The sequence below is a fragment of the Mercenaria mercenaria genome, chromosome 7 (assembly GCF_021730395.1).
Source record: "Mercenaria mercenaria strain notata chromosome 7, MADL_Memer_1, whole genome shotgun sequence".
Classification (NCBI taxonomy): Eukaryota; Metazoa; Mollusca; class Bivalvia; order Venerida; family Veneridae; genus Mercenaria; species Mercenaria mercenaria.
In genome coordinates, this window is record NC_069367.1 from 71,587,658 (window position 1) to 71,602,010 (window position 14,353).

Genomic DNA, 14,353 nt, shown 5'->3' on the forward strand with positions numbered 1-14,353 from the left:
TCTGACTGGATCAGATCGCTACATGCCTGATGATCTACAGCCCTGCTATGCCCTGCTTGTCTTTCCCGCAAACTGTTCCATTATGTTTGTGGCATCAGTAGTGTTATCTTTTGTTTGTCCAGAATTGTTAGTAAGGCTCTTAGGTTTACACATTTAAACATGTCAATGTTGTGTTTTACTAAAAACATTAACAAAATTTCTACCCAGCTGAAGGATACGGTCATGCTTCCAAAGCTCTATGCAGTGCTTCAAGATTTTCACATTAACAAACACATATAATTCTGGTACCATTGGAAAGGAAATTTATTTCTCTATAAAATTTATATTTACAACAAAAAGGTCAGATCACTGTATTATACAGAAATTTTGATTTAAAGTGACCATGTATAAATATGCAGCATTTTCCCAATATACCCCTATATGTACAGGGTACAGAAACTGATAAGTCCTCTATTGGTTATTGATTTTCTATAAGGTGATAGCACTATAGGTATTTATTACCTAATATGGATATTTCTGTATGGAGGACTTGTTTTGATAAAAATGGTTTGTTCCATTTTGCAATGGACTTTCATCAAATAGTGGTAAACAAAGTATGGATATGTCAAAAATAACCAGAATTTGTTTAAGTGTTGCCAAACATTACCTTAAATTTGTGGTATGTTAATCTGAGGAAATGATGCATTTACAATTTTGGGTTTTCAGCTGTAGAAGGGAAAAGGCCATCCAGTGTTTTGACTGCAGATAGTTATTGAAGGCCATTTAAACATATCATTTTGTGTTTGAAAGATTGGTTATAACACTTGTTTGTTGGAGACATCTGATGATGTTGCCTCATGGTCATGCATGCCATTGCTGTTTTATAAGTTATATAATATTTCAGCGGTCAGACCCAGTATTGGTGTTTAGTAAGTTATATATAATATTTCGGTGGTCAGGCACAGTATTGGTGTTCAGTAAGTTATATAATATTTCAGTGTCAGAGGCATCAAATGATATTGCCTAATGGTCAGAGAGCTGGATTTTTCATCGGGGATGCTGCTGGTGTAGGCAAAGGCAGACAGGTAATATTCATCAAGCCCAATTTAGTTTTTACCCTAAGTTTTATAGGATCATAACCAGTATACACAAAGGTTAGAATGAAAATGAACATTTCTATGTTCTGTTGTGGTTCTAGTTAAATTTGATTTTAAAAAACCAGAATTAAAACCAAACTTTTAGCTACAAGTATGCTGTCCATAAAGGCAGTGCTGACCTGTGATAGATATTTTCAGGTATTTTGTAATACAAAGTACTTTCTTATGTCTTCCACATGTAGTTGAAATTTGGATGACATATACAATTTTGCACACCAATCTTAAAACTGACTTTCAGTGACCATGAATATGACATACTAGCCTACCGTCTTAATATTTTAGCATCTGTTTGACATTTGAAACATGTTCACACAACTGGGAAAGGATTTCAATGCTAACTTATATTTGACTTTTCTTACCTGATCTCTTACACTTGTTCATGTAGCTCAAAATACTCTGGTGAGCGATCCAGGGTCATCATGACTCTCTTGTTGGACAATTACAGTCATATACGTCAGGGATTTTCTTGGAAAAAGATGAATAAAAAGCTTTAGAAAGCAAATACATATGACAAATGATTTACAAGTATTTGTATGGTTAAACATTTCTCAAAGATGTATATGGATTTGTCCATTTTACCGTTTTATTTACTATATCAGGGGTCACACTGGGAATTTTTTTCTCTGAGCCACTGCTTTTTCCGAAGATAAAATTATGAGGCCAACAACCTCGAAGCACATAGCATTGACGTTCTTGTAGGACTACATTATATGTACCAAAGTACTCATACTACTCAAGAAATTAATGTAGTTATTATATATTTCTTAGTAACCCTTTAAAAAGCTATTTAGAAAATCAATTTGTGTTAATTTCTAAAATTATCATTTTTATAAACATCTGCCATTTAATAAAAAAATTCTGAAAATCACATTTAAAATAAAGATGTCAAAAAAGAAAATAAAATGTTTAAAAAAAAAAACAGTGTCTTATTTTGCACATTGCCTATAAGTGGGTGGGGTTCAATGCCTTCGCATGTTTTATTCTCGAAAATTACTTCAAAATAAGAGCTCCTTTTGCAACATTTGTCATATTTTTCTTAAATGTAGACTTTTTATTGGCTTTTTATTAAGATTGCACTAAAAAATCTCGTCAGAAATGACAGAAATATCTGAAAATCATGGTCGCGAAAACGGGTGACAATTTCGGAAAACGTTAGTGAGAATTAAATATTTGATAAAATACCTTTTGTTTTATTGCTTTTCTATCATCATAGCTATTCAATACTTACAATTTTTGCTTATCTAAAGCATTTTTATTTGTTTTTGCCCAAACTAACCCTCGGCAATCATAGAAAATTTGTCTAACGACCGACTGCTCATAAAATCGTATCAAGTGCACAAAATGAATTATAATTATCCAGTTTGTTATTCAAGAATCTAATTATCGCCAATTAACTGCCTGATCAAATAAAAAAAATGCAAATTGGCTCCCTCCCTTTCAATAACGGATGTTGTGTCTACATAGATTATCGATTTTTCACACCTTTTGGTTCGTAAAACTGGCAATATTCGTAGTTTTGCAAACAAACATAGCTTCGGGCCATTTTCGCCAATTAGAAAATTTCGGAGCCACATTTAATTTTTTGTCGCAAATGGCTCAAGTGGCGATCGACAGCGTGACCCCTGTATATGTTACAAGATTATTTTTCCTGATTTTTGGTTTTACTTTGCAAACTCTATAAAAATAAATTATTTCTACTTCATTCTAAGGTCAGTAGAGGTGGTACTATGACCTTTTTTTAATTTCAAAAATATCTTTAATAAAGTCAATATCATAACAAAAACTGTATTTTTCGAAATTCTTTATGCATGAAAAAAAAAAAAAAACTTTTTCAGCTACCTTTTTTTTTCTGATAAAATTAATGTTGCTTTTAAGCTAATTAAAAGCTTGATGAGACATCCTGAAAGTTTAAATAATGACTAACAAAGCCACAAACATAAACTTTAAAAATATTTAAAATATTTTTGATGTCCAAAATGGGTGAAATGTATGCTGCAAAATACTCTATAAAAAATTCTAATCATATCTCACAAGATACTTGAGAATTTAATAAGGTCTTAATACTTCCCTTACAGTTCTTAAGAATGTAGAATATGAATGGTATTGTCTTATATTTAAAGAATAATCTAGGAAAATGTTGTTCCTACACTTCATATATTACCACTGAGTTAGGTAATTGAGTAAATGATAGTCTGATTCAACATATATTAGATTGAGGGCCAGATAACTGGAATAAAAAAATATTTTGACTTTAAGTGATGTACTAATGATTGAATGAGATAACAAATAACAGACTATAATGAAGGTTGAAATCTTGGCCCTTTTTGTTCCAAAAGCCAGCTGAAAAGTGATCTTGTGATCTAACAGTACTATGCTTCTGTAAGGTCTTGGAAAAAAACACTAAAATATCAATTTGATCTGTCAGATTTAGACCCCCACCCCACTCTCTTATGAGAATAAAAGGTTTTATAGTAAGTAGTAAGTATAAGTAATTAATTTGGTAATAGTACATTATACAGTTTCACTTTCTACTTGTTAATGATTGATTAATATTTCAGATTGCCGGCGTAATTCTTGACAACTTCGCTCGAGGAAGAACAAAGAGTATTTGGTTCACAATATCAGCTGACCTTATTGTTGATACTAGAAGGTAAGAGAAACTCAGGGTTTAGTCAAAAAGATGTCTTTTCAGAGTTACTGTTGCACCTGCATAACAAGAGAGGAGACATAGATTTTATATTCTATTGACCCAACCAACAATATAGTCACTACATCTTGTTTATCAAATTTCTCACCCCTTATTTATGGAAATCTGTAGAAACTTTTATAAGTGATTACCAAGATATATAGATTTACATGATTAAAAGGAAATTTTGAATTTAACTGGCTGTGTGAATATCCTTTTGATATGGTAAGATAAAAAAAAAGCAACAGGCTGTGCTGTTTTTAACTCAGTAGGTCAAGCACAGGATAGGGCAGTACATTGAGAGGTGGGGTGTGTGTTCCTCATGATGATTCAACAGATAAATCTGAAGTTGTTTCTTTCTACTCTTATTCATGTTTGGAAGTTGTCATTTACTTGTGGAGAACAAGTCAGTACTGTTAGTGAATCAAGGAACACTTAATGATGATTCTGTTCATTTTGTTCATCAGTCCAGAAGAGTCTTCTAACGATTTACTCCTAAGACATTATTGTACCTTGCAGTGACTCTTTGCAGAAATATGCTTGGAAATAATTTAATTTTTGTTAGCATAAAATTTTGTGGTTTGGGCCAAAATAGTTATTTCGTGTGTATGCAAATTCAAGGATTTGAATTGGACATTATTAGTTCCCTACTGGTTGAAAACCAGTTTCGAGGACTAAAGGAATGTGCTTCTCCGTCTGTCTGTCCGTCCGTCCGCAATTTTGTGTCCGGTCCATAACTCTGTCATCCATGAAGGGATTTTAATATTACTTGGCACAAATGTTCCCCATGATGAGACGACATGTCAGGCGCAAAACCCGGACCCCTAGCTCAAAGGTCAAGGTCACAATTGGAGGTCAAAGGTCAACAGGGCTTTTTTCCTGTCCGGTCCACAACTCTCCCATCCTTGAAGGGATTTTAGTATTACTTGGCGTAAATGTTCCCCATGATGAGGTGACGTGTCATGCATAAATCCCAGACCCCTAGCTCAAAGGTCAAGGTCACAATTGGAGGTCAAAGGTCAACAGGGCTTTTTTCCTGTCCGGTCCATAGCTCTCCCATCCATGAAGGGATTTTAATATTACTTGGCACAAATGTTCCCCATAAGGAGACGATGTGTCATGCGCAAAATCTGGACCCCTGGCTTAAAGGTCATAGTCACAATTGAGGTCAAAGGTCAACAAGGCTTTTTTCCTGTCCGGTCCATAACTCTCCCATCCATGAAGGGATTTTAATATTACATAGCAAAAATGTACCTCATAATAAGACGATGTGTCATGCACAACGTTCAGACCCCTAGCTCAAAGGTCAAGGTCACACTTAGCAGTCAAATGTTAACATAGCATGAACAGGGTCTGTTTCGTGTCTGGTCCATAACTCTGATATTCATTAAGGGACTTTAATATCACTTAGCACAAGTGTCCCCCATGATGAGACGACGTGTCATGCACTAATCCCTGACCCCTAGCTCAAAGGTCAAGGTCACAATTGGGGGTCAAAGGTCAACAGTTTTTTTCCTGTCCCGTCCATAACCCTGCCATCCATGATGGGATTTTAATATTACTTGGCACAAATGTTCCCCATGATGAGACAACATGTCGTGTGCAAAGCCCAGACCTTAACTCAAAGGTCAAGGTCACAATTGGAGGTCAAAGGTCAATAAGGTTTTTTTCCTGTCCAATCCAGAACTCTGTCATCCATCAAGGGATTACAATATTACTTGACATAAGTGTTCCCCATGATGATACTACGTGTCATGCAGAACACCCAGTACCCTAGCTTAAAGGTCAAGGTCACACTTTGAGATCAAAGGTCAAGAGGATTTTTTTCCTGTCCAGTCTATAACTTTGTCATGCAAAGCAGGATTTAGATATCAGTTGGCACAAATATTCCCCTGGATGAGACAACATGTCATGCGCAGAACCAGGTCCCTAGGTCTATGGTCAAGGTCATATTTAGAGGTCAAAGGTCAAATTCAAGAATGGCTTTGTACGGAACATTTCTTCTTCATGCATAGAGGGATTTTGATGTAACTTGGACCAAATGTTCCCCACCATGAGGCACCCTTGTTTTTAGAATTACGTCCCTTTGTTTTTACTATAAATAGATTTTATTGTAACTTTTTTATTACTGGTGGTAGAGAAAAATCAAGACCACTTTTCTGTGATACAACATGCATGTTACATCCAATCATTAGATGTATTTTGACCTATATCTACCTGGTAAAGAGTTTCTTGTGGACTTATATAATTTTTTTTTTTTTTTTTTTTTAAGATTAATCCTTTCTTGTTACTGTAAATAACTTACATGATAACATTTTTATAATCAGCCAAAAAAATTCAATATGAAAACAACTGTGGGTTTTTATATATGCACATTTTAATCCAAGTGTGTTGTTATAACATATTGTATATATAGTACAATATTGTTTATACATCATTGACAGATACCAGTTCATTATGTTATACTGCAGTAGAGAAAATTCGGTGCCTTCCAGTAGGGGACTTTGTATTGCATGGCAATACTTCATTCACTTGTTTTCTCCAGTGTTGAAGAATTGGTTTGATTTCTCCTGCCATTTCATTATTTAGATACTGTTGAAAAATGGCATTAAACCATTTTAAAAACAACCAACTATAGATTTCTAACATGAGTAAGACAGTTCCACTTCATTTTGTTAAAAAAAAAAAGAAAGATATTATAGATAAAGCAAGGCTGGTTTTGTTCAGCATCTGTTTTCTGCAATCTTAAAGAGTTAGCAGAAATATTAAGAGGTGTAGTATTTTCAGAGAGACATTTTCTGTTACAGAGATCTGAATGACCTTGGTTGTTACATTAAGGTGATAGATGGATGTCAGGAACTGGATAAACATACAAGGTACACCTTCTTTGATTTTACTACCAAACATTTCAAGGTGACTGTGTGCCCACTTAGCTCTGTAGAGAGAGCATTGTCCTAGGGATTGCGGAGTCGAGTTTGATCCTCGGGCGGGGCATATGTTCTCTTTGACGATTTGATAAAAGACATTTCATCTGAAATCATTCATTCTCCACCTCTGATAGTTCATGTGGGAAGTTGGCAGTTACTTGCGGAGAACAGGTTTGTACTGGTACAGAATTCAGGAACACTGGTTAGGTTAACTGCCTGTGGTTACATAACTGAAATACTGTTGAAAAACAGCGTTAAACCCAAAACAAACAAACAAACTGTGTGGTTAAGGTTGCTGACGTTGAATCACATGCCCGTTACCTCTGAGATTGATCCTTTTCCTAGGTTAACATTGAGGAAGTTAGTCAGCTTACTTATGAAAGGCCATGATACAAAAACAAAGACACTTAAATGTTCAATAGTTTTTATTAGATAATTTTATGCTGCCTTTGCAGACAGAATTGCTCTAAATTTATTAAGCTTCAAATAGCAGTTTTATTTTTGAATTGGTGGACAGTGGACATTACCATTAGGCGGAAAGATTGTCTTGAAAGGTGGAATTGGTGTTTACGATGGAGGTGATACGACAGTTGTGGAATTCTCCCCTATCAAACTTGTAGCTAGGTTTAATTTCTAGTTGAGTATTTTCTTGTATGTGCTGTAAAACTTTTTCTGCCACTTCAGTAGGATGGGTACATAATGGATCAAAAATTATTTCTAACAGGTGTGCAGTTGTTGGTAAACTTTTCAGGAGTTTAAAGAGTGCACTTGCATACATACTAACACCAACAAATTTGGCTTCGCGAAGGTGTAACATCTTCTTGGAGAAAGTTAATTGAAACTCACCTAGATAAGTCCAGCTGAGTTTGAAATATTCGAGTTTATGAAGTGTTGGAATTATTTTAACACGATTTTCAGTGTCGTCAAGAGAGCGGGATGAAAAGCTACGCAGTTCTGGCGCATGTTTTAATGATTTGTGAATAGCTTGACAAGTACCATCTGCATGTAACTGTGAGAAATTACACGACTCTAGCTTGCTGGTATTGATTCCTATAACTTTAACATTTATATCTTTAAGTGTTAGGTTGGCTAGATTTACATTTTGTGATAAATCAAGAGGAAAAATAAAGTCACACCAATTACAAGTACGACACTTAACTTCCTCCAGATGAATTTCCTTGATACTGGTACACCCTGATAAAAAATGAGTCAGTCCCATAATTTGCATATGTTCTAATGTAATCTGTGTCATTCTGAGGCAGTGAAGGTTTTGTATTTCCGTTATCGATTGAGAAAAATCTTCAACGTGAGACAGATCATAAAGGTCTACATCAATCACAGATAGACTGTCCTTACAGTTTTTCAACATCAAATTAAGGTCACTTCCTGGCATCTGCAGCCATCCTCTACTCACAAATTTCTCCAGGGAATCAAATTTGAGAATTGAGTTTACAACCACTGTATCAAGGTCTCCTCCCCAGTCTGCACATTCAATGAATAAACTTTTCACACTCCTGGGGTCAATATACTCTAAAAACTTGGTAATTTTATCATTGACCATAATTCGAACATTCTCTAGTGGTACTTGTAAGTCAGTAAATCCGTTGTTAATGTTTTCACTAATTGTGGTTATTACTTCTGTTTGCTTGTCTTCACATGATCTAGTCCAGTCTCCTACAAGGGAATTATTTAGTTTGTTTTCATTATAACTCATTGCCATATTATTGCCTTTGTAGAAGGAAAAAACTTTTAACAGAACAGTATTTGTCCTGGCTCTTTATTACAGAATTAACACTTCTGGTATAAATTTTCACACAGTTCATCTTTAAGGACATAAGCTGAAAAATTGTAAAGGTTATTTGAGTTATTATTTATCAGCTTTATATAGGTTCCTCTGTGTCCTTTCAACATTATGATAAAAATATAGATAAAGTTATAATTGTATGTATAATTATCTGAAATTATCTATGGATTGGTTTATGTCATTGATAAGGTAAATGTTTGCTTAATACATTATATATAGTACATGATAAACACAAAGAGTGATAATACTATAAACAAGAACTGTTGGAGGACAACAACGCTTGACTATTCAACAGCCTTGTCAATTGAATTAATACAAAAGTTGAAAAAGGGGCATAATTTTGTAAAAATGGGAAAAAGGGTTATGAAACCTTCACAGTGCTTATCAGCTCATGACAGTGAACAAGTGTGTGAAGTTTCAATCCTTTCCCATTAGTGGATACTGAAATACCAGCTTACATACAAAAACTTAACCAAAAACTGCTAAGTCAGAAAAAGGGGAATAATTTTGAAAAAATACAAAGTAGAGTTATGGGACCTGCACAGTGCATGTCAAATCATGACAATGAACAAGTGTGTGAAGTTTCAATCCATTCCCATTAGTGGGTACTGAGGTACCAGCTTACATATAAAACCTTAACCATATTGGGACGCAGACGCAGATGTCGACGCCGACACATGAGTATGTCCAATAGCTCTTCTATTCTTTGAAAAGTCAAGCAAAAAATTTATAATATATGGCCTGGTCACTTGTAGTTTGACTGTTCGAAAATTTTCAAACAGCAGTGTTTGTTTTCTGTCTACTATTGATATACGCACAATTAAAGGTTTCCATGTAGGTTGCTCTCTTAGCAACTGCTGTACAAAATACTTTCCTATCCCCACACATGTCTACAGCATCATGAAATGATGACAAGTGTTAGGTTCCATAATCCTGTTCCCATTATGAATACAGATTCCTGAGTTTTGAATGATAGACAAAATTCTTTAACATTCCTGTAGTTTATATGTAAAGACATCATAGAGCCATGTTCTGTAACTCATACTGACAATTTATAAACTGGTTTAAAAAAGGACATGTTGTTTTCTGGAAATGTCTGTCATGTTAGAAAAAGTGTTCTGCACTTTTTGTTTTGTGCCCATTGAGGCAGATATCAAGCTATTTTCCCATAATTATGCATGCAGAGAGTGGTTCATTAAAAAGCACATATCCTGTAAAAATAATTGATATCATATATCAGGTCATTTTTTCTATATAATTATATAAGGTATGAAGTATTTTTCTATTTTCAGGGTATTGGGCCTACCGGCTGATTTCAGAGAAGGTGTGGTATTTAGTACTTATGCCACTCTTGTTTCAACTGTACAAAGTAGAGGTAAATATACCAGTATATATTCCTGTTCAAAAATAAATTATGAGAAATCAGAAATAGGAAATACAAATTATATTTCAAATATTTATAAAATTACACCTCTGTAGAGTGGACAACAATATGGTAGCTGTTAGGGATCCTAGAAGATTAACCATCTGAAACAGTTCAGATTGTCGCTGAAATGTGTATGTTGTATGGAAGTTTTGCCCTTTAAGGATTAACCCTTAGCCTGCTGGCGGCAAGTGATTCTGCCTTTGCGACCAGTGCAGACCAAGATCAGCCTGCATATTCTTTAACAGTTAATGTTTCTGTCCAAATTGAAAGATAGACAAGTTCATCATAGAAATTTAGCTGGGTAAGGGTTAAATTACACTTTTAGAATTTTATCTCATGGGGAAAAACATCTTCGAGTTTAATCTCTTTTGAGGTGTTACCAACTCTGGTTATAATGTATTTATGGTTTTCTGTTTTTCATAGTTTATCTCTTTGAAACACAATACTAAAAATCATACTAGTCTTTATTGAAATGCTGTTTACTAAAGTTGGCTGTACTAGTTCACTTGTTTTCCAGAAATTACAAAAAATATCCTTGCATTACTCTTCCATTGAGGTATTTGTTCATGAATGCCTGTGGACAAAGATCACCTATCCCTTAGACTGTCAATTGAATTTTTCAATTCCAGCACTAGCAACTTGTATTCTGATAAGACCACATTCAAGTAAAGACCTATTTTATCACCTTGTTGACTGTACTTACAATTACTAATATCTTTGTGTATTTCAGGAGCATTCAGTTCAGGGAGACAGAGTCGCCTGCAGCAGTTGGTGGATTGGTGTGGTGGTGAGGAGTTTGATGGTTGCCTCGTGTTTGATGAATGTCATAAAGCTAAAAACTTTGTTCCAGTAAGTTCAGTCACATTGACACCATTTACTGAAAGCTTGGTCTCTTAGTAGTCTTAATAGGATGTGGTCAGAAGATGGCCCTTATTGACTTGAAGGTCGGTAGGTCAAAGTAACTTGAAACAGAAAACTTTTTCTGTTCAGTAACTGAAGAACAATTTGGCCTACTGTCATTAAACTTCATAGGATGATTGCCTGTGTTTTAGGGGGTCAGCAGGTCAAATGTCAAGGTCATATTGACCTTAAGACTGAAAATCGTTTCCACTTAATAATTAAAGAACACTGTGGCCGTCCATCTTCGTAGGATGTTTGCCAGCAGTCAATGGATGACACCAGGTAAGTCCTGTTGTGTTTTTTTTGGCCAAAAATCATGGTCGCAGCAAACAAGGTTATATACTGTAAAGTCAGTTATTTATGTGGGCACACTATCATCTATTGATCATGGTTTTGGTCAGAAAAGCCATTTCGGGGTGATGTGACTTTGTTGATATCAACTTCTGAGCATAAAATGAATGGATATTTTGCTTGTTTGTTAGTACAAAACTTTGTGGATTGACTCCACCACAAAATCCACAAAAAATTATTCTCTGCAAATATCGATGATTTCACAGTACCCACTTGCCTCTGACAGGCCATTATTGGGAGGGGAGTGGCATAACAACCTTTTTTGAAGTAGACATATATTTGTAATGATAACATAGTTTCTAACAAAAGCAAAGGGGAAATTTTTCTGTCTTACTAAAAATTTTATGAGGATATTCCACACCTTGGTGCAAATGCCCACTTTATGATCTACATTTCCTCTTTTCTAGGGAGAACCCTGGATTATATGTGAAATTCTAAATGTTGATACCAGTTTATAGTCTTATTACTCTATGTCCTTTTTCTTTACATTTTCATGTTGAATATAAACTATTTTCTCCATGCACTCAGTGCTTACATTTTTGGTATTGCTTACTTTTACAAAACATACAGTGGATCTACGGTTTGACAGTAAGTTGCTGGACCAAGAAAGTAGGTGTCCTAAGTTCAATCACTCTCCAACTAAAATGATCAGCATTCTATCAGTCCTGTGTATGGATGCTGTACGATATGGCAAACTAGGAAAACTTCTAGCATTGGCACAGTTTCTGTTGCATGTAAAATGGCTAACATTAATTGGGTGAGGGGTTAGGGTGTGGGGTTAGCCAAAGTGATTACCAGAAATGGCTGTCAATAAACTTAGATACACAAATACACATATTGTATAATGCAACTTGCATTTTGCACAAAATTAAGAGTAATTATGTCTTCCACACCACTGTGGTGGGAGACATATTGATTTACTCCTAAGTGTTTGTCTGTCTGTCTGTCACAAATCTTGTCCGCACTCTTAGTCGAACACTTCTCATCCGATCTTCACCAAACTTAAACAAAATGTGTTTGCCTATAAGTCCTCAGAGCCGAGTTCAATTACTAGCCAACTTGGCACAGGCATTTCAGAATTTTGACCCTTGAATTAACGAAAATCACTCTGCACACAGGTGCCAGTGATACATATATTGGTGCATAGTTGACTCAAATACATAACTATTTTAGATGCTTAGGCAGTTGTGGAAGACATGCGCTTTTCTCAAAAGCAGCTCAAGTTAAAATTTAATGACAAGGGAGTATTTTTCTTTTTATAGGGAAAAGAGCAAGCAAGTACCAAGATTGCACTGTCTGTTACCAGTATACAGAGGTTAATACAACTTGTGTTCTTTAATGTTTTCTTTCACATTATACTAATGTCAGAATAATGGTGTAACAGTGGAACTTAGAACTGTCAGACAGAGAGATATCAATGTGAAAAAGTACTGCAGTTGTTTATCATAATAAAAAGAGCATGATTTATGGACAATCATCAGGTACGTTGCTAGGACATAAATGAATTGACAGGTCAATGAAGGCTAATCATCTTTATCATTCTTAGCAAGCATTTTAGTAGCATAATATATTATTCTTTCTAAAATACCATGAGCAAAGAAAGCAGAAAAAAATGGAGAAAATTGTACACATGGATGTATAGTAGTATGCATTGCAATGCAAGTGATCATGGTTTTATACAATGAAAGAAAACGAATTTGTTTAGGTGTCATATAAATTTTTGCAGTTGTAAATGAAAATGTTTAAATAATCATAGATCAAGGTTACCATAAAAACAGTTTATTTTTAAACAGTTTCGATGAACGATTTTTATTTTCTGTACAGAATGTTGCCAAAAGCTCGAGTATTGTACTGCAGTGCTACAGGAGTGACAGATGTAAAGAACATGGTAAGATTAGAAGTTACTTGTTCACAGTTGGGCAGGAAAAATTGGATTATATTTACATTTGTATTTACTCAGAACTTGACAGTCACACAATATACATATTTTGACTTAGACATAACAACAGAAGTGAAAATTTGCATCAACTGCCCCGTAAAATCTGTTGATTCTGTTCATTATTTTGAAAATGTTCATGTTGTACTTCTTTTGAAGCATTGTCTGTGCACTCCATGTGGATACTTGTCAAAATTGTTTATATAACTGCATGAAAGGACATTTTAACAAGACACTAGTAGTCATTCCGTTTGTTTGTTGCTCTGTCTGTCCATCTGTCTGTGTGTTACAATTAGTGGATTCTGCCAGAAGTTTTAGCTCACCTGTCACATAGTGACAAGGTGAGCTTTTGTGATCACCCTTCGTCTGTCGTCAGTCCGTCCGTCCGTGCGTTAGTGCGTCTGTGCGTCAACAATTTCTTGTCTGCACGATAGTGGTTTCATTTATGATTTTATTTTAACCAAACTTGCACACAACTTGTATCACCATAAGATCTCGGTTCCTTTCTTGAACTGGCCAGATCCCATTATGGGTTCCAGAGTTATGGCCCGTGAAAGGGCCAAAATTAGCTATTTTGACCTTGTCTGCACAATAGCAGCTTTATTTATGATTTGATTTTTACCAAACTGGCACACAACTTGTATCACCATAAGATCTTGGTTCCTTTCTTGAACTGGCCAGATTCCATTATGGGTTCCAGAGTTACGGCCCCTGAAAAGGCCAGAATTAGCTATTTTGACCTTGTCTGCACAATAGCAGCTTTATTTATGATTTGAATTGAATCAAACTTGCACACAACTTGTGTCACCATAAGATCTCGCTTCCTTTCTTGAACCGGCCAGATCCCTTAATGGGTTCCAAAGTTATGGCTCCTGAAAGGGCCAAAATAGCTTGTCTGCACAATAGCAGCTTCATTTATGATTTGATTTTAACCAAACTTGCACACAACTTGTATCTCCACAAGATCTTGATTCCTTTTTATACGCCCGTTTGAAAAACGGGACGTATTATGGGAACGCCCCTGGCGGGCGGATGGGCGGTTGGGCGGGCGGGCGGCGTCCACAGACCTTGTCCGGAGCATATCTTCTACATGCATGGAGGGATTTTGATGAAACTTGGCACAGTTGTTCACCATCATGAGACGGAGTGTCATGCGCAAGAACCAGGTCCCTAGGTCTAAGGTCAAG

General features: G+C 35.4%; 1 protein-coding gene across 1 annotated transcript in view; it reads left to right on the top strand.

The window, feature by feature from the left end:
* LOC123553943 (protein strawberry notch homolog 1-like) overlaps positions 1-14,353 on the top strand; it is an 83,423-nt gene that overhangs the window by 15,306 nt on the left and 53,764 nt on the right. The window contains exons 6-12 of the mRNA XM_053548647.1: positions 978-1,064; positions 3,695-3,786; positions 6,630-6,698; positions 9,846-9,928; positions 10,710-10,828; positions 12,493-12,545; positions 13,055-13,118. Of these exons, the coding sequence (XP_053404622.1) occupies positions 978-1,064; positions 3,695-3,786; positions 6,630-6,698; positions 9,846-9,928; positions 10,710-10,828; positions 12,493-12,545; positions 13,055-13,118 (567 nt within the window). The remainder of the gene's footprint in view (positions 1-977; positions 1,065-3,694; positions 3,787-6,629; positions 6,699-9,845; positions 9,929-10,709; positions 10,829-12,492; positions 12,546-13,054; positions 13,119-14,353) is intronic.